Raw genomic sequence first — 27,375 nt, forward strand, 5'->3', positions numbered from 1 at the left:
CAGGTCATGATCTCGCGGTCCGTGAGTTCGAGCCCCGCGTCAGGCACTGGGCTGAGCCTGTTTCCGATTCTGTGTCTCCCTCTCGCTCTGCCCCTCCCCCGTTCATGCTCTGTCTCTCTCTGTCCCAAAAATAAAATAAAACGTTGAAAAAAAAAATACTTATAAAAAAAATAGCTTTTTGCTAATACAAGAGTCTATGGAAAACAATACAACTGAGTACAAGTAAAACTGAGGAAATCTGAATAAGATGGGCAAACTGTATCAATGTCACTATCCTGCTGACTGTGACATAGTTTTGAACAATGCTACCTTTTGCAGGGGGTGCTGGACAAAGTGTACAAGGCGTTCTGTATTATCTCTCACAACGGCACACAAATCTACAATTATCTCCATAAAAATGATAATTAAAAATATGACTGACAGGGTGCCTGGCTGGCTCAGTCAGTAGAGCATGTGACTCTTGATCTCGGGGTTGTTAGTTCAAGCCCCACATTGGGTGTAGAAATCACTCAGAAATAAAATCTTTAGGAAAAAAAAAAACAGTTGACAGAATTAGAGACAAAATGTTTATAGTACTTATATTGTACAGTGATAGGGATAAAGATAATTTTTACTCGTTTGTTTTCCATAGTGAACATATTACTTTATAATGGAATCCAGTATAAATTAGAAATATAATCATTCTTAACAAGGTTAAAAGGAGATATTCAAGACTTTGGACTTTTAAAAAATACTTTATAGGGGTGCCTGGGTGGCTCAGTCAGTTAAGCATCTGATTTCGGCTCAGGTCATGATCTCACCATCTGACTTCGGCTTAGGCCATGACCTCACGGTTAGTGAGTTTGAGCCCCGCATCAGGCTCTGTGCTGGCAGCCTGAAGCCTGCTTCAGATTCTGTGTCTCCCCTCTCTCTGCCCCTCCCCCGTTTGCACACGCTCTCTCTCAAAAATGAACACTAAAAAAAAATTTTTAGGGGCGCCTGGTGGCTCAGCTGGTTGAGCATCCGACTTTGGCTCTGGTCATGATCTCGCGGTCCGTGGGTTCAAGCCTCGCATCGGGCTCTGTGCTGACGGCTCGGAGCCTGGAGCCTGGAGCCTGCTTCGGATTCTGTGTCTCCCTCTCTCTCTGCCCCTTTCCTGTTCGCATGCTGTCTCTCTCTCAAAAAATAAACATTAAAAAAAATTTTTTTTCACATACCTTACAAAATCAAGGAGTAGAAGTGATATAAGACTTCACAAATCACAGGCTTCTAGTATGAAACAAATCCTTAATTTTTAAAATCTGTATAATCCAAGGGACTTTCTAGCAATAAATAAACCTCCAGGAGTCATTACCTCAAGAGATGACATACTCTAAAGACCAACACCCTGGCCACACATGCCTTCCCTGCGTCCTTGCAAACCGCTAAGCCACTTCTAACCAAGGGCTCACCACCCCTTCCTTCAGGCCTCGCTTAAGCATCCAGTGACCCCTTCAAACCAGCTGAAAGCCCCAAGCTTCAACACTCTCCTGGCACCTCTTACTTTTCTCTCACGGCACTTCCTCCACAAGATTAATCATCGGTGTGACTGTTACATGCCGTCTACCCCCTGTGACCATGAAAAAGACCACAGGTCTACGCTCCTGATCACTCCTGTCCTCGTCAGTGCCTAGCATACTGCCTGGCAACTAGAGCTGCCCAGTTAGGCTGTGATGAATTTCGCGCCAGCATGACTTATACAAATTTGCAGAAGACCGTCGTGATGGTTTATAGGGAAATTAGAGGACCCTTCTGGGCAAGAATAACTGTTAGGTAGAGTACTCTCACGCGCGGAGTCCTTCATATGGTTTATTTAATTCCACAAACATTTCTGAACAGCAACTAAGTTCTAAAGTTAGCAAGACACAAAACTGCATGCAATTAAGGTTGACCTTGGAAAAAATACCATAAATTGCCAGCATAGAAGCCGTAGATATTGTAAAGCTCACATCTTAACCTCTTTTGTTTCTCTTTCAACTGTGGCCTCTCTTTCCCTACAGAGGATATCACAGTGTAGTCTGACGGACAATGTGGCATTTAAAGGAATCTCTCCCTCTCTCTCTTCTTCCACGGGGGGTGTGGAGGGTAACGCTACGTACGGTTTAACTACGGAAGGTTAAATGTGTGTGCGATACAAGTCCACGAGGCGATGTGGGCCACACACGAGTACTTTAGGTACTGAGGACACAAAGATGTGAAGACTCGAGCCCAATGTTCTTAGAGGGCTCACATGCTAGCTAAGAAAAAAATAAATATACATGAGGAACAAGAACATTACTTCATATAAAATGTTGCTAAGTATAAAAAAGAATAGCGTGCTGCAAAAAAACCACTACTTGGCACATCAGAAGCTGATGAAGTTCTTTCTAGTGGCTTTCTTTCCATAACCAAATCCTGAATTTCCCCTAGGCAGAGGATTCCTCAGGTGGACCGGGACAAAGAGAACAAGAAACCAGCTGAAGGCCACTGTGAGAGGCCAGAGACCAGGAAGGCCTGGATGCCGTCAAGGGAAGAGATGAGGAAATGAGGGCAGTTCAGACATATGCGTAAGAATGAAGGCGGAGGGGCGCCTGGGGGGCTTAGTCGGCTGAGCCTCCGACCTTGACTCAGGTCATGATCTTGCGGTTCGTGGGTTCGGGCCCCACGTCGGGCTCTGTGCTGACCGCTTGGAGCCTGGAGCCTGCTTCGGACTCTGTGTCTCCCTCTCTCTCCGCCCCCACCCGCACTCATGCTCTCTCTTTCTCTCAAAAATAAATAAACATTAAAAAAAAAAAAAAAAGAAAAAAAAAGAATGAAGGTGGAGTACTGGGCAATCAGCTGGATGTAAGGGCAAGTCAGAGAGCTGGAGATCAGGTTTTGAGTTAGTGTGACTAAGGACAGATACTTGTAAGTGTAAGTATCTACTGATTTTATAATTACCCAATGGATTTCTCAATGCAGAAACAAGAATGCTTAGTGGTTAGAAAAATAACCAAGGTTACAAGACAAGATAAAGCAGTCATTCTATATCACAAAACATATCCTCAAAAGGCATGCAAAAGTCTACAGAAACCTATTTAACACAAAAAGAATTCGAAAATGTATAAAATCTTAGGGGTAACCCATGGCTGATATGTTTTAAAAGAATGCAGCGTATTTGCACAGGTAGAAAAAAGACTTAAGTGCTTGAGTGATTTTCTGGCAAAAATAATTACACATTTTCAGAACTGCCAGTAAATTAGAGAAAAATGTAAAGTCTCGGATAAAACTTGCTAAAAGCAAGATGTGCTATTTAAGAGGACAGCCTCTATGACCAGACAACCTCCTCCCCCTCTTCTCTGCCCATGATTTAAAAGAAAATTTTTTTTAATGTTTATTTTTTGAGAGAGAGAGAGAGAGAGAGACAGAGCACGAGTGGGGGAGGGGCAGAGAAAGACAGAGAGAGAGACAGACAGAATCTGAAGCAGGCTCCAGGTTCTGAGCTGTCAGCACTGAGCCACCCAGGCACCCCTTTGCCCATGATTATTAAGGGGGAAAAATAATGCCAGAAACTTCCACCACACGACACCAGAACGCACTTGTGACACAATCTGTAGTTCTGGGCAACAGCCACGTTCCTCCTGCGGCTCCACCTGACCCATCGTCTTGATCACAATGATGCCAGACTGCACCTTTCAGAAATGGTACATCAGGCCTTCCTTTCTGGGTGTGCGCGGTGTCCCTGTCTGCTGAGAAGGGAAATGGCAGCCATCAAATCAGGGACAAAATCTGTGTGTGAATAAGCAGGGAATCTCCAGCTCTGGTCTCCACAAGCCCATTTAAAAGTGTGAGCTGTTGGGGCGCCTAGGTGGCTCCGTCGGTTGAGCGCCCAACTTCGGCTCAGGTCATGATCTCACAGTTCGTGAGTTCAAGCCCCGCGTCGGGCTCTGCGCTGACAGCTCGGAGCTTGGAGCCTGCTTCAGATTCTGTGTCTCCCTCTCTCTCTGCTCCTCCCCCACTCACGCTCTGTGTCTGTCTCAGAAATAAACATTTAAAAAAAAAAAGTGTGAGCTGTTAAAGGGGGACACTCAGGCTCACCCTCTCCTCCAGCTAACAGCCAACCTACTGGCATCCTGGCAGTGTTTGGTTGAGGACAAAAGCGAGGTACAGGTTGAGTGACTACGGGATGGGGGGCGGGGGAGGATATCTGCAGGAGAGGAGAGCTCTGGAGCAAATGCTTTTCCACAACACAGCCAGGGCCAGGCCCTGCCATGCCATTCAGTCCTTCCCTAGGCCCGGCCTGCACACCGCCTTACGCTGCCAGTCCCTGCCCCAAAACATCAACTGTCTTTACACCTTAGGAAACACAAATCAAGCCCTAAGAGACTCCGGACAAGGGGCGCCTGGGTGGCCCCGTCAGTTAAGCGTCTGACCTGGTCATGATCTTGCAGTTTGTGGGTTAAGCCCCACATCGGGCTCTGTGCCGTCAGCGTGGAGCCTGCTTGGGATTCTCTCCGTCTTCCCTGTTCTCTCCCAAAATAAATAAACTTAAAAGAGAGAGAGAGAAAGAGAGAGAGAGAGAGAGGCACCACAGACAAGCCCCACCCAAGGTTTATCCCGTCCTGGCAGCAGACAGCTTAGACTCTGAAATAACTGCAGCAGACAGTTTTAAAGGCCGCAAGTAGGAAGTGCACTGCACAGTGTCCTGTCCTGTCCTGTCCTGGCAAGGTCTCCTGTGAAAACGAATCAGAAATCAGAAATACAACCGAGGGAGGCAATGTTAATTATAATCTTTATTATTTTTGAGAGAGAGAGAGAGAGAGAGAGAGAGAGAGCGCGCAAGCAGGGGAGGGGCAGAGAGAGAGGGAGACACAGAATCTGAAGCAGGCTCCAGGCTCTGAGCTGTCAGCACAGAGCCCGATGCGGGGCTCGAACTCACGGACCGCGAGATCATGACCTGAGCTGAAGTCGGCCGCTTAACCGACTGAGCCACCCAGGCACCCAGCAATGTTAATTATAAAAGCCGTTATTTTGTGCAATGGAATACACAATAGAGGAGAACGAGACTGAAATACATGTAGTTTATGAAGTTTAGTCATCTGGGATTCTATAATTTCTCACAGCAGAAATAACATGTGATAACTCTGCCGCAACATTTAATTTAGAAAACCTCAAAAAGACTATAGATTTCTTTCAAAAGCAGGAGACGGACAGGGGATTCAGTTATAGACCAGAGGCAGAAACCCTGCTCAGAAGCAAAAAAAAAAAAAATGGCAACCAAAGAAAAAACAGGCCAATGCCTGGGGACCCCCGAGGAAAAAAAAGGGGTAAGGAAGAGATTAGGCCTAAACTCCAGCCTAAGTGTGTTCCTCTCAGCTTTCATCTACCCCTGCAACCTTGAATCCAGTCTGCCTCCAAAAGCCACAGGAGTCCATACTTACATGGAGGTGAGGAGAAAAATCACTCTGAGTGCCAGCGTTGCAAGGGAAAGGATGTATCAATAGATACCCGTCCCCACCCTCCACGCGTGCATGTGCACACACACGTGCACACACACACACACTACCCCCTAGATGGAATCCAGAATGGTTTTTTACTTGTGAAATCACTATTATGTGATTTTAATATTAAGTAGTATGTACTCATTATCATGTACACTAATTCAATGGGGAAATTATCTGTTATGTTAATAGGAATATTTCAGATGTACTCCAGATTAAAAAAGTTCCATGGGTGAGCTTGGAGCTTAACCCCTATTTATAACACTGCCTCTATAGAAAATTATGTTCCAAGTCCCAGACAACCAACTTTCAAACTTCTGAAGCAGACACATTTGTGTACTTTCATGCTTGCTTGCCATCTTGAGTCTATGCCAGCCAGAAACAGCCATCCGAACATGGTTCCTGCGTACTGACCCAAATAAGACTGAAGGGGATGCTTCGGAGAGGAACACGTTTCGAGGCACTCTCTAACGCATATGACTGGCAATGGCTTTTCCCTAGGCCTGTCGACTTAAAAAGCACTCTACGGGGATATTAAACAACCACAAAATAAAACTCACAAAGTTCTGCCACAAACGGACCCTGTTCTTCTTGACAGACATTGCAGTTAATTTTCCAGCTTTTGATGAACACCCCTCCCAACCTGCCAAAGCACGTGCTTGCTCCTATCATCTTCAACTGGCACTGGCAGAGATGCACCCTAAATACAGAGGCAGCAAGCAACGACAGATGGATCAGATAGCAGAAGAGGCCGTTTATTGCTAGCATGCAGGCAGTCAGACTCACGAGGTACACAGGAGAGAACCCACAGAGCTTGGTTACCATGTCTGTAGCCAACACCACAGGCCCTGTATCCTTATAGGGAAGCGGCCTCAAGATCCAACATGTCGGTAATTGCTAGTGGTGGCTGCGGCAGCCATGGGGGGAGAGGGTGGCGAGGAGGGGAAGCAAGGAAGGGGGAAAACGAGACGAAGAGGACGACTGTGGGTGGGGACTCAGCAACACACAGCCTGCAACATGGGGACGGAGTAAGTATGCTCGAACCCAACACAGTGGAACACAAACGCTTACTGCTTCCCACACAATCTTCAACACGTTTTGTGAGACTCCTGCCCACAACCCCGTCTTTAAAGCTATTTCTACTCTGCTCTCAACCGTTCTACCTCTGGCCTTCAACCTTATTTATAGGCATTTTCGTATGTAACAAAAGCCTCAGTAAATAGGGGTGCCTGGCTGGCTCAGTCCGTAGAGCCACTCTTGTTCTTGGGGTCGTGAGTTCAAGCCCCACGTTGGCTGTAGAGATTACTTTAAAAAAAAAAAAAAATCTCAGTAAATAACACTGACGGTTCGGATCTGCTGCTCTGAGATAAGCAGAATGAAGGCAGGCAAGTGCTATAATCTAACAGGAAATCTCCATTCTGTTTAGACTCAGTTACTCTGACAAAAGGCAACCCCGGGGGCTCCAGGAAAGTAACACAGTGGACCAGGAAGAACAGGATTCCCTTCTGGTCAGGGTCAGAGATCTGCTCTGTGACCACTGAATCACACTGGGTCTCAGTTCACTAGAAGAATGATCCTTGCCCCAACCCGTTTACCATAATGACCGTGTTTTAAAACAGGTGCTCTTCGGGACACCTGGGTGACTCAGGTCACGATCTTGTGGTTCACAAGTTTGAGTCCTGTGTGGGCCTCTGTGCTGACAGCTCCGAGCCTGGAGCCTGCTTCAGATTCTGTCTCTCCCTCTTGTTCTGCCCCTCCCCCGCTCGCTCGTGCGCTCTCTCTCAAAAATAAATAAACATTTAAAAAAAATTTAAAGTAGCTGCTCTGCAAAAAGTGCTCTGGAAATTACAAAACTAAGTGCTTTTATTCTAAATTTGACTACACTCACATAAAAATTCCAGTTTAAAAGACAAATCTAAAAAAAAATCAAGTACAATAAGAAGCCAAACCAACTCTAAATACCCCTGCTTCACCAGACTAGGATGTGTCATTGCGCTCCAAGCTATGAAGCCAAGCTTGCCTAGGCAAGAACAAGACTTTCACATTTATTTTTATTCCCTTCCTCCTCTTCTCCATTCAAATAATACCACTCGTTTCGTAAGATCCAGAAGATGAGGGAAAAGTTGAGATCCATAAATAATAGAATAATCTTCAGGGCTGAACCAAGGATAATATGTTAAGAAAAAGTTTTAAAAACAAAAACAGAGATGTCATTTCAAATGCAAATGCTTCACCTGCCCAGAATTTTTTTTTTTTTTTTTTTTTTTTTTTTGCTATGAACTTTCTGGCAAGATCAACATCTCAGGAAATTCCAAACAAATGAAACTCTAAAGGCAACTTACTTAGGAAAAAGGATCTAACTTTAGAGACCCAAGCACACAGCCCCCATTCTTGCCTCCTTCTTTACTTTTACAGAGTTGCACCAAACCAACCACAAAATCATATGCTAACAAGAGCTCTGCTTCCTGCAAGTTGACAAGTCTCTGGCTTTTAATAAATGCCTCTATTTCCTGTCAGCATTGGTCAGTCTCAGCTCCCAAACCTATGAAGTTTGAATGAGGGAGACTTTCATACCACAGCTGTCGCTCATACTTGGCCTGCATGCTGGAACACAGCAAGCTGCTAAGCCACAGGGAAAGTGCCCCTCCAGAGTGGCAGGGTCTGGGCACGGCCCAGAGGCAGGGCCACCCGGGGAAGACAAGGACGGATTACAGAAGAGACTTCGTTCCATTAAGTGTACCGCATATACGTACGTACGTATTAGTACGTACGTACGTATGTACACGGGATCAGGCCCAGTGAAATGAAGTCCAAGGACATACAAGGCACTGTGAGGGGGACACCAGGAATTACACACAGTTGTCACTCACAAGGGGCTTCGAATCTCACTGGGGAAGGGGGGGTATGTCAGACGCAGAAAACTAACATAAAGCGTAGTAGAGAAAACAAAGTAACGCGTGGTTCGTGCGATACTATAAACTCAATGTCTCCCTACCAAGCAGTTTCGAATTCATGAACCTTCTAAACAGCATAGCTCATCTATTGGGTCGGGAACTACTTTTGAGTACTTTCTACACATCAGGTGCTAAAATGGGTATGAAAAGACACAAATGACTGAGACAAAAGCAGTCCTGCCCCTTTGAAGACTTGACAGATTACCTGAAAATAGGCAAGCAATAAGCAAGCAGCTACAGAACCATGGATATAGTTACAGTGCAATCACCCAAGATGCTATGAGAGGGAAATACAGGGGCCATGCGAAGACCTATGAGAGGTTCCTAACTTGGATCCGGGGAAAGGGGAAGTCAGGGAAAGCATCCAAAAAGAGGATGCCCAAGATGTGACTGAAGGGAAGAAGTAGGATTAGCAAGGGAGAAGGTTCTAGGCAGAAGAAACAGTGTATGCCAAGGCTCTGTGAGGGACAGAGAGCGTTACCATTTCAGGAACTAAGGGGGTTCTGAAAGGCACACCAGAGTGCAAGAATGTGTCGTGCATGCCCCGAATCAAGGGCCATTACTACTTCCTGACTGAGTAACTGAGACTGCCCCCAGAAGAACAAGAGTCAGATGAAGGGGCGGGGGAGGGAGACACGGAACGACCCCCTGAGGAACTTCCCCAGCAGAGGATAAGAGGAGCAGCCCCAGAAGGAGAGCCAGGACTAGCTAGAGACAGAGAAGCTATTAAAAGGAGAGAAAGAGGAAATAAGACAGAGTTATGGAAACAGGGATTAGAGAACATTCCAGAAGCAAACAGGTCAGCCATGTTAAACAGTACTATGATAAGGATGCAAAGACTCCACTGGATTAGCAACAAAGAAGCTAAGAGTGACCTTCTCAAGAATTATTTTAGTGGCCTGGCAGGGTGGAGCCCTAACTTCCCCGAGTAGTAGTGCCTGGAAGGTGAACAATGGACACAGTGACCTATTTATTTCAAACATTTCCACTGGAGAAGGAAACTAAGGAGCAGTGGCTGGAGGGACAGTCCCGGCTGAAGAAAGCCTCAGAATGCTTAAAAGTAAGAAGAGCAATACAGAGGGAGGGCTAAACCGTGACACTAGACTGTCAGGGCAAGATGCCTTGACCAGGTGAGAAGGGAAGGTGTCAGAAGGTGTGCAGAGCACAGACATGAGGGTGGCCTCAGATAGGAACAAAGGCTCCTTCACCTCGTGAGACAAATGAAGTAGAGAGGATGGCAGGTAAGTCTCAGATCTGATGGCCCGGAGCTGAGAGAGACAGGCCTGAGGCTGAAGACGGGATTTCTAGTGGCTCAACCTCTGAGACCAGGACAGTTTCCCCACACAGATTTTCTTCAGTTAGCACTTAGGAGCCCAGGCACAGGGAGAGAAAAGCTGGTCCAGGGCTACAGCTGGTCACGGATGTCAATGGAGAGCAGACGGGCCAAATTGGAGGGACAACTCCAATAATGACAACTGTATAAGAAGGGAAGACAGGGCTTGGGGCTGGGGAGGAGCACCTGGAAACCAGATGAAGGAGAAAACCCAGAGGCAGAGGGTGTGGAGCACAGGAGGCTGTGACTGCAGAATGGAGGGTCAGCGTGGAGGCTGTGACCCCCAGAGGAGGGTCTGGGTTGGATGATACGTCTAAGGGAGAGCAGATCCCGAGGCCCAGGACCCGCCTACAAGAGGAAGGCAGTGACAGGAGAGGGACATGCAGTCCCCAGGGATGAGGTGGGGATGTTGGGGGGACTGCCCAAATGAACACTGACATGGCCCAGGGGAGACAGCAGCCTTGGAACGGAAGACATGTTGTGACCCAGGTAAATTAAGGGGAGGAGGGAGGGATGCAGAGGGACCCATTTAAAATACAACTAGCATAATAAAGGCAAGTAATTAAACAATTCCCCAATATGGCCATTTATTGACTAGGAGGAAAAAAGCTTGAAGGACTCCTACGATTAAGACACACACATGGGGCGCCTGGGGGGCTCAGTCGGTTAAGCCTCCGACTTCGGCTCAGGTCATCATCTCACGGTTCGTGAGTTTGAGCCCCGCGTTGGGCTCTGTGCTGACAGCTCAGAGCCTGGATGGAGCCTGCTTCGGATTCTGTGTCTCCCTCTCTCTCTGCCCCTTCCCAACTTACGCTCTGTCTCTGTCTCTCAAAAATAAATAAATGTGAAAAAAAAATCCCCCCCCCCAAAAAATACACACACACCACCCCCCCGCCCCCAAAACCTTCCCTCCAAGCCAAGTGTTTTCACGTTCCTCGGCAAATCTGAAGACAAAGCAAAATCAACACACCAGGGGTCACATCCAGTGTCTAGACTTCTATATAAAGAATGCCTTTTTATAATTCTTTCTCATTCACATCTGTCTTAAAAATGGTTGCTTCCCTCCCCCTGCCTTTCAATATTTTGGTCATATAATGGCTAGATCTTAGTGATTCTGTTGAGAGGCTTGTGAACTATTCTTTTCATATTCCATACATCTACTTCTGCTCTGTACATTCTACATACATGTACATGATTCCAAAATAAAACAAGAACGAACACACACACACACACACACACACACACAACCATCCTGCTCACGGTTAAAGAAAAGATAGCCAAAATGTCTTTTTATTCTACTTTGCCATCTATTGATAAAGGAAACGCTCTTCTTAAGTAATCAATCATTATTTTTTATCAAATCCAGGACTACTTCTGCACGTAACCTTCACAGCTAGAATTACAAGAAGGAAAAGAGGGAAAAGGTTTCACAACCATAATGGTTTGCAGATACTAATTCTGACCGCTTCTACAGAGCAAGAAGGGTGTAGTAAGTATGTGAATGACAAACAGGCAGCAACCAGTAAATCCCCAGAATTTCTCAACATGATCGTTTTCATGTTTAAATTTAAGCAATCGTAGTCTCACAATTTGTAATCACGTCCAAAATGTTTAAATGCCTAAAAATTAAAGCCTACCACTTAGCCATTTAAAAGGAGGATAATTATCAGCAAATTTATGTTATTTTATAAGGTACTTGACTCGAAAGAATCACCCAAAGCCATCTGTGTACCAAAAACTGCTAATAAATAGACCACATAATGGGATGAGCCAGCCAACATCATTAAAAATATCCTTGAAAGTTCACAGTGAATAACTGAGACCTTTATTCTCATAGTATCAGCTGCAAATCAGGGGTCTAACCACGTATTTTCCGTTTATTCTTAGTGAGTCAGGCCCAGACTTAAATCTTCTGAGGAAGCTTTATTATGCCTGTTAAAATCTATAATAATTCTGCTCTCTATGCAGATTGATGAGGCTCTGCATACACTCTTTACACCAAAGTTACCCATCACTGCAGTGAACACTGCGTTGCTGCCCACTAAGCGCAGCACACTGAGGCCAGTGCTCTCGGGCCGTAAGCTGATGGCAGCCAAACCCCACCCCCACCCCCACCCCGAGGAAGAGGACTTCACTACACGGTGGCATGTGGTCAATGGCATGATGTAACCTCCACTATTCCACCCTATTAGAAGGGTTCAGAGGCGATCAGCACAGTCAAGGTCAGAAGTAATGGCACAGGAAACAGAACAGAAGGGAGAGAGGAAATATATGGGGGGGGGGGGGGGTGGCACACAAATGCACATAAATTGCGTGTTGGAGATGGAAGGAGGAGGGTTAAAGCTGAAGAGGAAGAAAGTTAAACATGTTCCCATGCTTTCAAATGTAGGTAATGTAATACTGAACGGAAAGGGCAAGGAGGAGTATGCCCAGATTGGGGGTCGGGAGAACATACGGGGCTCACTCCTGCCTGCTCTTGGGATCTCCACTTAGACATTACTTTTATCTTTTATCCTTGCCTGACAGCTCCTCCATCTGTGTTTTCCTGCTCTCGGTCTGGATTGGCTACCTCTTCCTGAGCGTGGCCTGGGCCTGGGTCAGCGAGAGCTCTCATCGCTCTGAACTGGGATTGTCCCCATTCAGCCCCTTTGCTGGCTGGACTATTAAGCTTAAGGGCAAGAACCAACTGTATCTTGGTCAGTGCTTATCCTCACTGTCTAGTGCAGGCCCTGGCACCTAGTAGCTGTTCATGTATTTGTTTAATGACTGAATGAATGGACTCTGCCTGCAAGGAGCTTACGATCTAAGAACAGAAGAGGAAATGAGGGTGGATGAAAAGCTTTACGGAGAAATTGGCCTTCGGTTACTGATTTTCATTTCACTAATACAGAGAAGTATAAAATGGCTAATGCCATCACGTCACATGATTTAGGAGTGCTAAAACACTGACCTGGTCTTGGGATCTCCTTTTGGGATTCAGCTTTGGGGGGGAAAGGTACAAAACTCAGAACAAAGGCCTTGACCGTTTCCGAATGGTAAAGAATCCGAATGGTAAACAATCCATTGCTTGCCCTCATTTGGCCTCTACAACATACCTCTACAGAGTAAAAAAGATGCTCAAGATGGGTCACAGAAAAAGCATGACGTACAATACAACCTGTCCTGCTGCTGCTGAACAGGGCTAGAGCCCTTAGCAACACACGTTCTTTGTAACCGGTATATTTCTTTCATTTTTATGATGGCTACCATTTATTTCATCCCCTGGTAGAGAAACCATCTAATCATGAGTTCAGACACATGATAAACGGTATCATCCCCATCCAAGTCACAAAACGAGTCATTAAAAACACTTCTTCGATTTCTCAATGCCAGCATATTTGGGCAACTCATTCTTTTTATCAAGTCCCATAGGAACCACCCAACTTCCAAGTTGCTCATCAAAAATAGTTCGTGGAAAGAGCTGAACATGGGACGAAAATACACTTACATTCAGTCACCCAAGGTGGAAAAAATGGTGGCAGCTTCCAACTTCCTCAAAATAGCAGAAGGGGGCTAAAGATGAAAAGGGAAAGAGGAAGGGCAGGATGAAGCACCTGGTTTAAGATTTTATCCTTAAAAGATTTTAATGTCAAGGGCACTCTCCTGGGCATTTTCACACTAGTCATCAAACTTTATCTCTGGCTAGCCTTCCTGTGCTTTGATCTGCACCTAATGATAATGTACCAGCTACGTGGCAAGGCTAAACTTTTTAAATCATCTTAATTCTAATACTAATATCAAATGCCAAGAGAAAAAAAAAAAAACAAACCAACTTGGACTAGAGGTCGCAAACCCAAGCACCTCCAAGGACCGAGTGGTTCATATAAGGGAGGACAGCGTGGCCTGCCGTGGAGCTGCGGTCATCTGAAGGACACACACGTCTGGCCAGTGGGAGTGGTACCCCTCAGCCCAGCAGGCCACGGCCAAGGTAGGCTCAGACAGTGTAGTCTTCAGATTTTTCAGGAGAAGACCAGAAATTCAGATTTGTATGGGACTTCTCCTGATTTAGACATAATGACAAAAATTTTAACTTTTTTAAGGAAAAAAACCACTGTGTGGACCAAGCAAAACAGGGCTGTGGGTGGCTAGTTTGTGACAGGTAGGCAAGAGGACAGAAAACGGAGTAACGGTCTAAATCTACAGACTATCTCTTCTATGTCCTAACAGATCAGGAAGCTTCGCACAATTCCTCGTCTCTCGTGGCAGCTGTGCGCCAGCGTGAGCGTGGCCACAAAGCTGCTGCCAAGCTGGATACGGGACACGGGAGATCCGGCAGAGAAGAACATCAAGGCTCCGACACCTAATTGTCCTCCGCAAACGTTTCCTGCTATTAAAGACCAATTGGTGGCGTGCCACGTACGGGACTGCACGTAAAGCACTTTGCACGCTGCCTGGGGCACATAACAGAACCCAGTAAATGTTGGCTATTTACTGGGTTTTATTGTGACTGTGCGATTCTCCCTTGGATGGGCGATGTTAAGTCCAATTACAAAACCCAATAATCCTTTTTAGACACAAAAAGAATTTCTAAGGAAGCAGTTTCTAAAGAAACGACATTCATCAACGTGGTAAGCAGCAATTTTATAAAATAATCTGATTTACGCTCTCACAGGGCGTTTCCATTACTTTTAGAGACGTAATAGTGGATTTTTAAAGTTTTAATTTGAGCAAATATGAAAATTTAAAGATCCATCTCACCATTAGGTAAAGGGGAGCACATAACATATAAAGCTGCCAAATCCGGCAAGAGTAGGACACGAAGCCCCAAGTTTTCCGGAAAAGTTGCCCCATTCTCCTGGCTCCTCATGTGACTGTGCAGTCGTAGAATGCCAGCTCCCGGTCATGCTGTAAGGCCATCCGGTCTAATCACCACATTTTACAGATTCTGCGTGTACCTCTGTCAAGGCCCCACAACAGTCAAAGGCCTACCGAGAACCCAGACCCAGGCGTCTTTTTCCATTACCTCACAAATCCCGGGGGAGATGTATGTTCAGGGCGGTTGGTTAAGGGTGGGCAGCAGGGCAGCTTGGGACTAGAGCCTGGAAACACAACTGTTCTGTGTGAAACCGACCAGCACGGGAGGCAGATCTAAGGCCCAGCCCTTAGGAGCAACACATCCTATCGACCGACCGCGGGGGCAGGGTGGGGAAGGCTTCCGACCAGCAGCCACTCGGAGCCGTGCTTGCCTAGCACATCTCACAGTCCGTCGTGGTCTTTGGAAAATCCTCTAACATTAACTGTGTCCTTCTGGCCACCGGCTTGAAGCAACAGCCCCAAGCCTCTACGAAAGAATCTAATTCACTCACCGGAGAAGCAGACATGTGTGTCCCTAAGCAGAGGAATCAATGATTTCAAATAATGTTACTAGGCTTCAAAGTGTCCAACTTCCGAAGTCCTGAGAAAATGTTTTGTGAAATGCAGGCCAGTGGAGAATACAGACTGTGTCCTACATTCAAAATTTGTCTTTCTAGAAAGCATGTTTTAATGTCAAAGGATATAAAGCAAGCTGTGAACAGAGACTAAAATTAGCTCAAACCACAAATAACCTAACATACTTATCACTTCCTTATGATCAACCTACAAAAATCAAACACTAGAAGCATTTACAAAACTAGGGGTGTGATGCTAATTTACCCCTTTAACTCCAGCTGTATCCTTTCCTCCTTCTCAAACAGCCCCGACGTGTAAACATGACTAAAAAATGACATTTTATTAATTTGAAGGCAAGTACGAGGGAAACCATTAGAGCTAAGTTTTGCCCTGTAAATAAAACAGCAAAGTACCGAGCTGTTCTTAAGTGGTTAGAATGGTAACCACCTCCTCAAACTGAAGATAGGAAATTTTAGATGACGGACCACACCCATCTCCAGCTGCCTTTCGCACCGAGAACTAGGGACACACCAGCTCCTACTTCAAACCAAAGCTTGCCTCCATCTCCTAAAACCACTTATTTCCTACTTTCAAAAACAACAGCTTCCAACAAACAAAGTCGGTTGGGAAACACAAAAGTTTCTTGTCATCAAGTAGTGGAACAAGTTGCAAAAGGAAGCGTAGTTGACAAATACACATTCGCAAAAAAAAAAAAAGAAAAAAAAAAGGACTCGGTTACACTTCAGCTTCTTTTACGGTCATCCTCTCTGCACGATGACTATGCTCTGGTAAGTTTTCTGGGGAAAATACAAGCTCACAAAGGATGGAAACAAGTGGTCAAATAAAGGTGAGTGAAGGACCTGCCAACCGCCTCTGTCTGAGGCGCACTGAATACACTGTCACCCCAAGTCCCAGGAGCATTCTCATTAGCAGGCAGGATGACAGGGGAAAGACCCGGGCAGACCTGCAGCAGGGACAGATGAAATAAAATACCACTGGTGATGCTGATATTCCCAGGGTATACTGATAAAAACTGTCAGTAGGCTGTGAAGGAATATTTAATACACTTAGAAACAGTACCATGATGGGTACACAAAGGACTCATTAAAACCCAGCATCACAGGGATGTGGGTTCTCAAGGAAGGCGTAACAGACATGACCAGCTTATCCCTCAGTGTGGCTACATCACCTGGCGTACTAGGAAGGGATTGCTCCGGAAATGTGGCTTTGGGCTTGAAAACCTGACCTCGCACCCCTGTACTTCACCCCTTCACCCCACCTCTGAGGACGATCAGAACGACCCTGACAACAGGGACGTGGTATCCGCGTCGTGGAGAAGAATAATGGCAAGGCTCCTAACTTTAAGACGCCGTTAAAATGCAGTTCAAATCAGAGGAAAACCAACGGGAATCAACAACCAAGAAGCACCAAACAAAATCTCCTCCCCTCAAGAAGACCACAAAGTGTCTTCTTAGAGGCACCTTCTCTCCAAGCCACACAAATATCTACGATATTTATGGATATTTATGACCGAGTGAAGGCATTTCTTTCCTTCACCCTTGCGGAAGCAAACGAAGCCCTCTTTGAACACTGAAGCAGTACAAAATCTAGAAGATAAATATAACCGTGACAAATGTTTAACCATCAAGGGAATTTAAAGCCGATTTACCACCTTATGTTAAATGCAGCTTGCCTATTTGCTCTCTTGAGTGAAGTTATATTCAGAAATGATTTCACCCACGGACATTTTTAAGTAACCTCCTGTGCTTAAGAGAACTCCAACTTTTTGGAATAATGACTTGATGTTTGCTTTCCTGTAAGCCATCTACGACAGTGTATCATTTTCTGAGTAATCAGTCCTCATCAGAATAAAAACTAGCTAAGCTGTTTAGTGAAACTTACTGTGGCAATTTTAAAATGAGATTCCTCAAAAGGAAGAGATACACCAGTAAGAGATCCATTAGGTAAGAAAAGTCGGGGGTGGGGGGGCCATTTCATGAGAATAACAGATCAGGAAGACTTTTTCCTTCTCCAATCACTAACTAATACGTTTTAAAAACACAATTTTGGAAACCTAGTTTTGCTATGCTCATCTTATCTTTGCAAGTGGTGTCGCTTGCCCACAAAAGCCACAAACACAGTCGAGGCTTTTCCTTCTTCATCTGTAAAAGAAAACATGTCTCACCCAGTCTTTGGGAAGAAGCTTCTGCAAGTAAGAGAAGGAGCCCAGGACACAAGCCAACGTGGGCCCGGAGGTTTACTTCAGCAAGTGGTTAACCCTCAATTAGGATCCTGAATTTCCTGGCACAGTACCAGATGAAGAGTAGTAAGGAACACGTGTACGTTTCCGGAGAAAATAGAGACCTTAAGTGTCACTTTGCTAACAAGCCATGTGGACTTTGTCAGTGCACATGGCGGCTTGTGGAAGCACCAATTCTATCTAATTACCAAGGACCGTCTGCGAAACCTCCTGCCTTACTAGAATCATAGCATTCAAGAACTGCAAACTGAATCCTGTCACAGTTTTTTTTTAATACCAGAAATCACTTATTAACAGTTACTATTTTGTCTGCAGTGTGACTCGTCCGCATCAATCAATGGATTTGGGGAACCGGACTTTTCCTTGGCTATTTATTTCGAAGAAAAAAAAAAAATCTACCACGTGAAACTGGAAAGGTCCAGTTCTCAGACATTCACAATTTACAAACTGTCAGTAAGACACTCATGATTATGTTAAGCTGCCTAGTTAAAAGGGCAGCAGCTAGGAAACTATGAAGCCCACTTCTACAAAGAATTATTTCTAAAATGCTGGAGACTTAGGTACTTTCTTCTCAAACATGGCAGCTGTGTAAACTATCATACTATTCAAATGAAGTTTAGACCACATGTAGGTTTCTTTCTAAAATTACATCATAAAGGGCAGCTACTCTTCGCGTACCTAGCTGGGGTTGAATCTTTCGTAAATTCTCAAGAATCAGTTCCTCTATCTCTTACAGGAAAAACCACCCAATTGCTACTTAGAGAAAAACTGCAAGCATATCTCTTGTGTCAGTGCTACTCATTTTCCCACATCACTAGTCAAATGAACCTTTCTTATTAAAAATGCTTAATACCTCTTGGGAAAAAAACAAAGACTGAATTCTTCTGAATCTGCAGCTATGCTAACAAAAGTCCTATAAATTTTTGAGCCTAACTGTGCTCACCAACACCCACACACCTTACAAAACTGAGTAACCACTGCAGGGTTTACAGGGATTACTTCAGGAACATTAAATTCTCTTTGTGAGTACACTGAAGACTTTTATTACTTGACATGAACTCAGATCAGTCAGGCCAGGATCATTTTTGACAAAGGAACGGACTAAAGAAGAAAGGAAGGAGCCCATTTAGCATCTTAGTGACAGAGCTGGGACCAAACAGAAAGCAAAAGATTAAGCTACTCTCCCGGGCAGAAGGGTGGTCTGATCAAAGACCAAGAATGTTTGCCTTTACCATTTACACTTTGAAAAAAAAAAAATCAAAGACTTCATAAGGGATGTTACTTTATGGAGAACCGTATTTGATATGCCATAATCAAAAATACTTTACAAACCAACTACATGCACAGCCCTTCTAGAAGGCACATGAGAACAAGTCAAGAGGGAGGAGGACAGAGTAACTCAATAAATCTTAGATATTAGCACCTCCAATTTTCCCATTAAGTTTGCCTGAGGGCAAGCGCAAATTCGTCATTAAATGTAAAGTTCCTGCGAAAGAAGCTGGTCGTGTCCGCTCCTCCTAGGTAAGAACTGAAGCCTTTCTTCCAAGCCACCACCACAGGCAGTACTAAATTGCCTCAGGAGGCCGTACCTTAAAACTGGTGATTTTCTCCAAGACCGACCTCTGCTCCTAGTACTAGTGTGGATAATCTAATTGTTTCTATCATTCCTTCCCCACCTAGAATGGGAGTTGGGAAACATGTGTTGTTCAGCTTTATATTTTGCCAGGGCCTGGCAAAGTGCTGCCAACCAATTTAATCCCAACATTTCTTAGGCACTTGGTGCCAGGTACAGACGATGCCAAGATGAGTGAGAGAGGGGAAAAGCTGACCTCAACAGCGTGGACTCCAGAGGACACAGGCCCGGATAGAAAGAAACAGTGGCTTTAGACGAGGCACGTATGAAGCTGTCTGGAAACACACACACACACAGGTGAGAGAGCAAAATCCAAAGCAAGGAGGCACACGTTTGAGCCGGGCAGCACAAGCCAGACTGTGGGAAAGGCAGCCTGGACAAAGTGGGAAGTCAAGACGCACGAGCGGAAGAGGAGTCTGAAGGACGCTGCACTCCTGGTGTGGCTACAATAGAAGGTCCAGGGAGAGGATGGCCGGAACCCGGCTGCCATGCTACGCAGTCTAGATCTTACAGGGGTCAAGAAAGCCCAAGAAGCAGCTATGCAGAGTGACCGGCTAGGGCCTGTTTTAGACACAATTACTCTAGTGATAACTGTGAAGAACATACACGGTCGGGACAGGGGCGGGGAGGAGGTGCAAGGAGACCATGAGGGGACCGTACCAATTCATGACTGGTTTCCCTCATTTCCGCAGTGTGAAACTAGAAACGACAGGAATTATTATAGGCAAAATTTGAGAACTCAGACCACTGGGATAGTAGGAAGGACGCCATGGTGACCAATCCACGCGATGCGGTAGAGGGAATCGAGAACTATCCCCAGCATTCATGGATATTCAAAACACGCACATCAAATGACTGGTACCAAACTACATTGTCTTGGAAACAACAACCCAGCTAGACTTCCCATTTTCCGGAAGAAGGACCCAGCGAGGCTTCCCATCTTCCAGAACGTGGGCAGCCGGGGTAAGCACACCCAGCCTACTTGTCGGAATTGTTGGTTACAAATTAACAAATTGACAAAGTAACAAAAACGAACAAACAAACATGAACACCGGGGAGGACTGCCAGCTGGAGCAAAGATATGCATGGGCTCAGGCAGGCTGACAAAAAAGTACCTGCAATTCAAACCACAGCATAGGACACAAATCGCCAAAAGGATTTAAATTGCAATTTAAAGGTCAGAAAATAGGCCATTCAAAAAGTGGGGGGAAGGGGGGCGTGAGAGGGGGGAGAAAAGGCACAATTATTTCAACACTGGATAGTCTGAAAATTTCTTCGAAGACATTTTTAAATGTACCTTTATCATGAAATGCAGTATACACTCAATTACATTATTCAATCCTAGGCATTCTTACAGGTTTGGGGAAGCTGCTCATGTTGAAATGCAAATGCAGTGCCCTCCCTCTCCCCACCCATGAGAGATTGCCGCAAATGAAATGGCTGTATTACCGCGATGGCCCAGCTGCCTTTTCAGAGCCTCCTGATACAGTTTACTTACTTCCCCAAGTACCAAAGTATACCTGTAAACATGCCAGGGATGCCAAAGAAATAATGATCACAAAGTGTCCTCTCCTCCACTATTTCCACTTGTGCTCCCCGTTAATTTGAGTCCAGACAATGACAAAGGTTTTCACACCATTTCCAAAGTGGTGATCAGACACCTAAATTTAGTTCACTCAAACCAGGGCTACACGAGAACATTTAGATCTGATGGGTCACTCAAGATGACTAGAACTTCCCAATCTCTCCGTGTCACTTCCGTTTGTCTTTTTTTTTTTTTAAGTGAGTCATGGCGTATAGATCTTTCTCCTCTACACAAAATACAGTTTTTCTCTGAAGAGAATGGTATTTACATAAAAATTATTGGCAAATTTTAATATTCATCATTTTGGAATTTAACAATATAAGCTGCATACAGCAGTAGGAATTTTAGTGAACTACTGTTATAACATGGTTTTAACCTAGTCAGGCATTAGATCGCATTTCATAATGAAAGCAGCTATAAAAACAAATGTCAACTGAAGAGTGGCCCATTTTACAAAGCCTGCCTCTAACATGGAATAAATCTTGACTTCAAGTCACCAGCTACTGTTGCAATCTTCTTTATCTGAAACAATCAAATCATTCACGCTGGAAAATGGTGAACAGAAATGGTGTCAGAGAATCAAAGAACGGGAGAAAAGACACACGGCAAAACACCTGACCCAAACCTTAAACTACACACGGAGGACAGCTTATTAGCTGTTTCATTCATTGCAGCCCTCTCCCCTCTCATTCGAGCTCCCAATACCAATCCCTTTTCCCCGTCTGCAGTCTCTCTGCTCTTCCGGCCAGCCAGCGAGCCCACCTCAAACTCCGGGCTCCCTAAGTCTTACGTCCACTGTTCAAAACAGACAATCGCTTAAATGACAGACAACCCGTTTTAAAGCCATCTACATAAGCGATCAAAGCTGATTTTCTATAGATACTAAATGCTTATTGGTACCTGTGCTGTCAGGATTGACAATTAAACACTCATTTCTGCTCAGTTTATCAGGTTGAGCAGCACAGAATCCTTGCCCGAGCATTTGTTCTCTGAGCAGCCACATTCCTCCACATTCAAAAGTCTACTTCGCCCTTTGTTCTTTTCCCAACTGCTTCCAAGTTTTTGCATCTTTTGTTTTAGTTAAGAAAGTATAGTGAGAAATAACCGCACTGCCTCACTTACAAAGTTTTAAGCCAAAATTGCATATTATTTTTCTCATCACAATAGACCAACAAGCAAGCTCAAAATGACTTCGTGTAAGGCTACCCTCATTGTGCCATGCTGTAAAATATTAATTTTTTTACTTCTATTTTCAACCAACAGTAAATACATTTTTCTGAATGCTTGAAAATAATGGCTTTTGGTAAACTGACACATACTTTGGGAACTTTGCCACTTGAGACTCAAGGTCATTTGTATTCTATGTTTTTAAAAATGCTACAGTTGCCCAATAAAGAGCCGCCTCCAAACTCGAAAAGGAGCGAAGATTCTGATTTCAATTTTAGAAAAGAAAAATATCTGTCTGGTATACGTGAGAAATCCTATAGCAGACAATTCTCTAAAATAAAAAGAAACCACCTCTGGGGCGCCTGGGTGGCTCACTCGGTTGAGCGTCCTGAGACTTCGGCTCAGGTCATGATCTCACAGTTGGTGAGTTCGAGCCCTGCGTCGGGCTCTGTGCTGACAGCCCCGAGCCTGGAGACTGCTTCGGATTCTGTGTCTCCCTCTCTCTGCCCCTCCCCCCACTCATGCTCTGTCTCTGTCTCAAAATAAATAAAAACATTAATTTTTTTTTTTTTTTTAAAAGAAACCACCTCCAGGAATGTGCAATCCACGAAGATGCTGGGAGAATCTCCACACGCTGCCATTTGACTAACTCCTGGTATTCAAAAGTGGTAGACTAACATACAAACAGGGAGGGAAATTAACCGAAGACCAACATGCTTCAAGCTGGTGGCACGCATAACACAGTACTGACAATGCTTGGGTGATGGGTTTCCCACTCTGCCCTAAAACAGTAAGAAATAAAAATCAACCAAGAACTTTTTGTAACATAAATCTGTCGTTGCCAACCCAGTTCCACTACAAAAGATTTTCCCCAGCGCTTCCCGGAGGCCACCTCCACTTGTGATGGGCTGTGTTACAATCAACACTTCAAACTAACAATTTTTTCTTTTAAAGCCACTTGGGATTCTACTGCATTAAATCTGATGCAGAAAACCTGTCTACACATTCTCAAAGTCACTAGTGGAATTCATTCAATTAACTCAGAGACCAGACAGAATACAAATTTTATATATTGATTCCTCATACTTATATATAAATATTGGTCTATCAGAAGTTAGTATCCATTACAGTCCTAGTAAGAAGAATCCTGTCAAATAAGCTTGATGCAAATCCACATGAAGCCAAGCCTGCCAAAAAAAGGCTTTTGTTAGTCAAGCATACCAAAGCACTGCTTAAAGCTTTTTTCCTTTTTAAGTGGAGCTCAAAATAGATTTTAATACTACCAGCTGATGGATCTTACAATTTGCCCTTTGAGCCTATAAGCTGAAAGCAGAATAAACTGCATTCTCCCTTTACACGAGTAACAAAATCTCTCTATTCTGTCCATCGCTCACTTAAAATGCCAAGTGTGGTTTTGGTTAATCCTCGCAACCCCCGCAATGACATTTAATCGGGAGCACGTATTTTCCTTACTTGCGGAAGCAGGCCCTTTCGTGTTGTCAATGGGATGCTGCAGAGGCAGGTGAGATCCTACCTTCCTAACTTTCATTTATGAACCACCCAACCCACAAGGAAATGAGGACTGGGAAGACTCAGCCATGCCAAAGAGGAGAAGACGTCCGTTGGGGAAAGAAGCGGTTTTAGAGAGGGCAACAACGCTGCCCTTCCCTGCCTGGAAAGGTATTTTACTTTGGCCCAAGAGGAGTGGGTATTGCAGGCCTTCTGGCTGAAAAGCGCTTTAGCCAGATAATCTCAGGGTTTGCCGCTGCTTCTCACTCGGCTCAAAGCTGGTCTGCTCCTCGGACAGATCCCCCCTGGTCCCCTCCGAGGTAGCCCACCCACCTTCCGTGCAGCGGCTCTACCACGGTATGCGGTGGTGTTTCCTTCACAGCACTGGCCGCAATCCGAAATTATTCGCTCGTGTGCCTGACGGCCCTATTCGACTCTAAGCTCCGCGAGAAATAGGGTCTCGTCTGTCTGGTTCTGCAAACACTACTTCCAGGGCCATGCCCAGCATGGAACAGGCACGTCAATTCATGTCCACTAAATGAATGAACGGGAAGGGGGAAGGGGACTGTCATCCGTGGGACCTGACACACACCGAGACTAGGGGAAAGGAAATGCGAAGGAGGGAGGGGGGAGTAACCCTTTCCCCCCGGGAGACAAAGGAAGAGAGCCTGGGGTGGTCCAGTCTGGAAAAGGAAGTCGTGGGGGTGTTCTACCAACCCCAGGGGACAAAGAGTGGCTAAGCAGGGGGGCGGGGTCAGGGTGCGAGGGATTCGCGCAGAGAACACAGACCGGCGGCCTCCAGGCTTGAGAGGTCAGCCGGGCAGGAGGATATGAGGTGGGTGGGGGGGATCAAAGGGGTTTGTGAGGCCCGGGAGAGACGCAGGCCCACCCGAGGGACAAAGAGAGAGGAGGCCGGCCTCCGTCGCCGTCGGACCGAATCCTCAAGCGGCAGGGCCGAGGCGGAGGGCGAGACCCAGAGGGAGGACGGGGCCCGGGGGTCTGAGGGGAAGGTTCACGCGGCCTAAGCGAGGGGCCTGCCGCGCCCCGGGGCGCTACCCCACCTGGTAAATGGCCGCCCAGCTCCCGGCCTTGTCGATCTGTTCGAACTCCTTTTCCATCTCCATGACGGGCCAGGGCGGCTGCTGCGCCTCCTCTTGGGCCCACTGCACGGTCTGCCGCTCTAGGCCGCGCCGCGCTCTCAGCTCCGAGCCCCGCGGCAAGCCTCGACTCCCGCCGCTACTGCCGTCCTGGTCGCCGCTGCTTCTTCATGTCAACCCGGCAGCCGGAAGTACGCACCGCTCTGCCGCAGGCTCCGCCCCTCGCGCGAGAGAGCCAATCAGGACTCGAAAATCTCGGCAGGCACTTCCGCGGGGCGGAGTCGGGGGGAGGGGCTGGGGAAGTGGCCTCAGCCCCGCGAGATATCCAGCAGCGTGCGCTCCCTCCTCCCCCCCCCCCCCACCCCGCCTCAAGACCTGGGGCTCGGGGCTTGGGCGTGGCGTGCGCCCGTTGCCTAGGCGACCCCGGGAGTCCCGCCCACGGAGCGTGCGTTTGCAAGGCCCCAGTGGAACTTGGGTTCAAGTCTCGACGCGGCCGGTTGAGTCAGAATGACCTCGAGGTAGTCATGCATCTTTCCTGCAGCGCCAAGGCCCTGGCCTTAGTGCTGCAAGCTGGAGTATGGGCCGAGGGCTGCATGCCTTCCATCTCTAGGCCAGATGTCTGCCCCTTTTTCTGAGGGTACGGGCCTTGTCTGAAACGCAAGATTTCTATTTGAAGTCTCCTAGCCTGGGCGCTACAGAAATGAATGGATTGGGTTCTTGGAATGATTGTCAGTATTTCTCAAAGTAGCAAGGAACTCCTGCTCGAACTGGACTCGATGGAGCACAAATCCCAAAGTACATTCACGCGTTGAATAATGTAGATTTCTGGAATCACCTGAAAAGGATTCAGATACCAGAAATCTGTATTATTCACCAGCAACTCCAGCTACTGTACCTGTGATCCTTGAAGCACATATGAGAAAGACTTCTCAGGTTGCCTTCCCGTGGGTTCTACTTTAAGTCCTCCATTTCTGAGCTTGGCACATTATATGAAGATGGTGAACTCCATGGGGTCAGAGAACCTAAAGAACCAAATCATCTTTTGTTCGTCATTCCCATCTCCATCCTGCCCAGAGAAGCTGCTTGATATCACTGGTTGAATTCTAGCTCCTTCCCTGACTGCTTTGTGGCAGGCACTGTGTGTGGCATTCCAAGTACACATTCTCATTTAATCTCTACAGTAATCCCACAATGTAGGCACTATTATTATTCCCATTTAAAAAAATTTTTTTTCAACGTTTATTTATTTTTGGGACAGAGAGAGACAGAGCATGAACAGGGGAGGGGCAGAGAGAGAGGGAGACACAGAATCAGAAACAGGCTCCAGGCTCTGAGCCATCAGCCCAGAGCCCGACGCGGGGCTCGAACTCACGGACCGCAAGATCGTGACCTGGCTGAAGTCGGACGCTTAACCGACTGCGCCACCCAGGCGCCCCTATTATTCCCATTTTAAAGACGAGGAAACTGAGGTGCACTGAGGCAAAATCACTTGTCCTTAGCAGCGTTGCACATTGGCACGGAAGCCAAGGTTCTCACCAAGTCTCCAGGGGAGTGTTTGCTTTGGAGCCAGGCTGCCCAGGTCCAAATTCCAGCTCTACTAAATCCTTGCTGCACAATTTGGAGCAAATTATCTAACCTCTCTGCTTCTGTTCCCTCCTTTGTAAAATGAAGATAATAGGGGTGGCGTGAAGACGGAATGACTATATATAAAACACACAGTATAGGGGCGCCTGGGTAGCTCAGTTGGTTAAGCGGCCGACTTCGGCTCAGGTCATGATCTCGCGGTCCGTGAGTTCGAGCCCTGTGTCAGGCTCTGTGCTGACAGCTCAGAGCCTGGAGCCTGTTTCAGATTCTGTGTCTCCCTCTCTCTGACCCTCCCCTGTTCATGCTCTGTCTCTCCCTGTCTCAAAAATAAATAAAATGTTAAAAAAAATTTTTTTTAACACACAGTATATACATTGCTATATATACCGCTTTTAGTATAGTGAGTGGATCAACAAATAGCCCACGTTATTATATACTTACGAAGAATAACAAATGGGGGAGGTAAACGAGTGGTTATTGAATAAATGCAATTGATTTGATAGCCAATGTCTTTAGAAACTGAGTATTCCATGGGGGAAAATTAATAGAAGATGCCCATTCTGGTGAAAAGTTTGGGAACCCGTACATTTGGAAACTGCTTGATTTAAATCTTGGCCGTTTAGGTGACTCTCCAGGCTCCTGCACTCTCCCTGCCCTTATTTATTTGAGTGCTAGTTTGTCTGGAACCCAAAGAACTGAGAGCTTCTTGGACGCACAGAGAACAGAGCTGGTTCATTCCTGTCCTCCCGAGCTGAGCTAAGTAAATAAGTCAAATATCAATCTGGAGTCTAGGTGGCCCAAGTGCCTGTAGGGAGTGCCAGCCAGTTACTGGAACTGTCTCAACGTGGATGGATCCAAAACTATGTACAGGTTCTTTGTGTGTGTGGGGGGGGGAGGGGGGGGCTGCAAGAAGCTAACATTAGCAGGGTCCAAGTTTGGGCTGTTTAGTGGCTGTATTAATTTCCTAGAGCGGCCGTAACAAATGATCACAAATGTGGCGGCTTCAGACAACAGAAATTTATGTTCAAACAGTTGTGGAGGCCCAAAGTCTGAAATCAAGGTGCTGCTGGGTGGTGCTCCTTCTGAAACCTCTTGCAGCTTCAAATGTTCCATGGCTTGTGGTGCCTCGCTCCAGTCTCTGGCTTCATCTGTACATGGTTTTCTTCTCTATATCTTCTCCTCTTCTGTCTGTCTAATCTCGCTCTGCCTCACTCTTACAAGGATACCCATCATTGGATTTAGGACCTACCCTAATCCAGGATGATCTAGCAATCCCAGGTAATCCGAAACAATCTCATCATAAGATCCTTAAATTAATTACATCTGCAAAACCCCCTCTTCTGAAAAAGATCATATTCCAGATTCTG

At 46.0% G+C, this 27,375-nt stretch overlaps 1 protein-coding gene across 2 annotated transcripts in view; it reads right to left on the reverse strand.

Moving 5' to 3' along the window:
* The window catches only part of PTPN1 (protein tyrosine phosphatase non-receptor type 1), a 69,788-nt gene extending 45,164 nt beyond the window's left edge, over positions 1-24,624 (reverse strand). Inside the window, exon 1 of one of the 2 annotated variants that reach the window (XM_045444246.1) lies at positions 24,389-24,624. In XM_045444246.1, coding sequence (XP_045300202.1) covers positions 24,389-24,451 — 63 coding nt within the window. In that variant the 5' untranslated portion in view covers positions 24,452-24,624. The remainder of the gene's footprint in view (positions 1-24,388) is intronic. The other variant, XM_045444248.1, reaches the window with a different exon arrangement.
* Between the last annotated feature and the right edge of the window lie 2,751 nt (positions 24,625-27,375).

This window comes from Leopardus geoffroyi, chromosome A3 (assembly GCF_018350155.1).
Source record: "Leopardus geoffroyi isolate Oge1 chromosome A3, O.geoffroyi_Oge1_pat1.0, whole genome shotgun sequence".
In the NCBI taxonomy this organism is placed as follows: Eukaryota; Metazoa; Chordata; class Mammalia; order Carnivora; family Felidae; genus Leopardus; species Leopardus geoffroyi.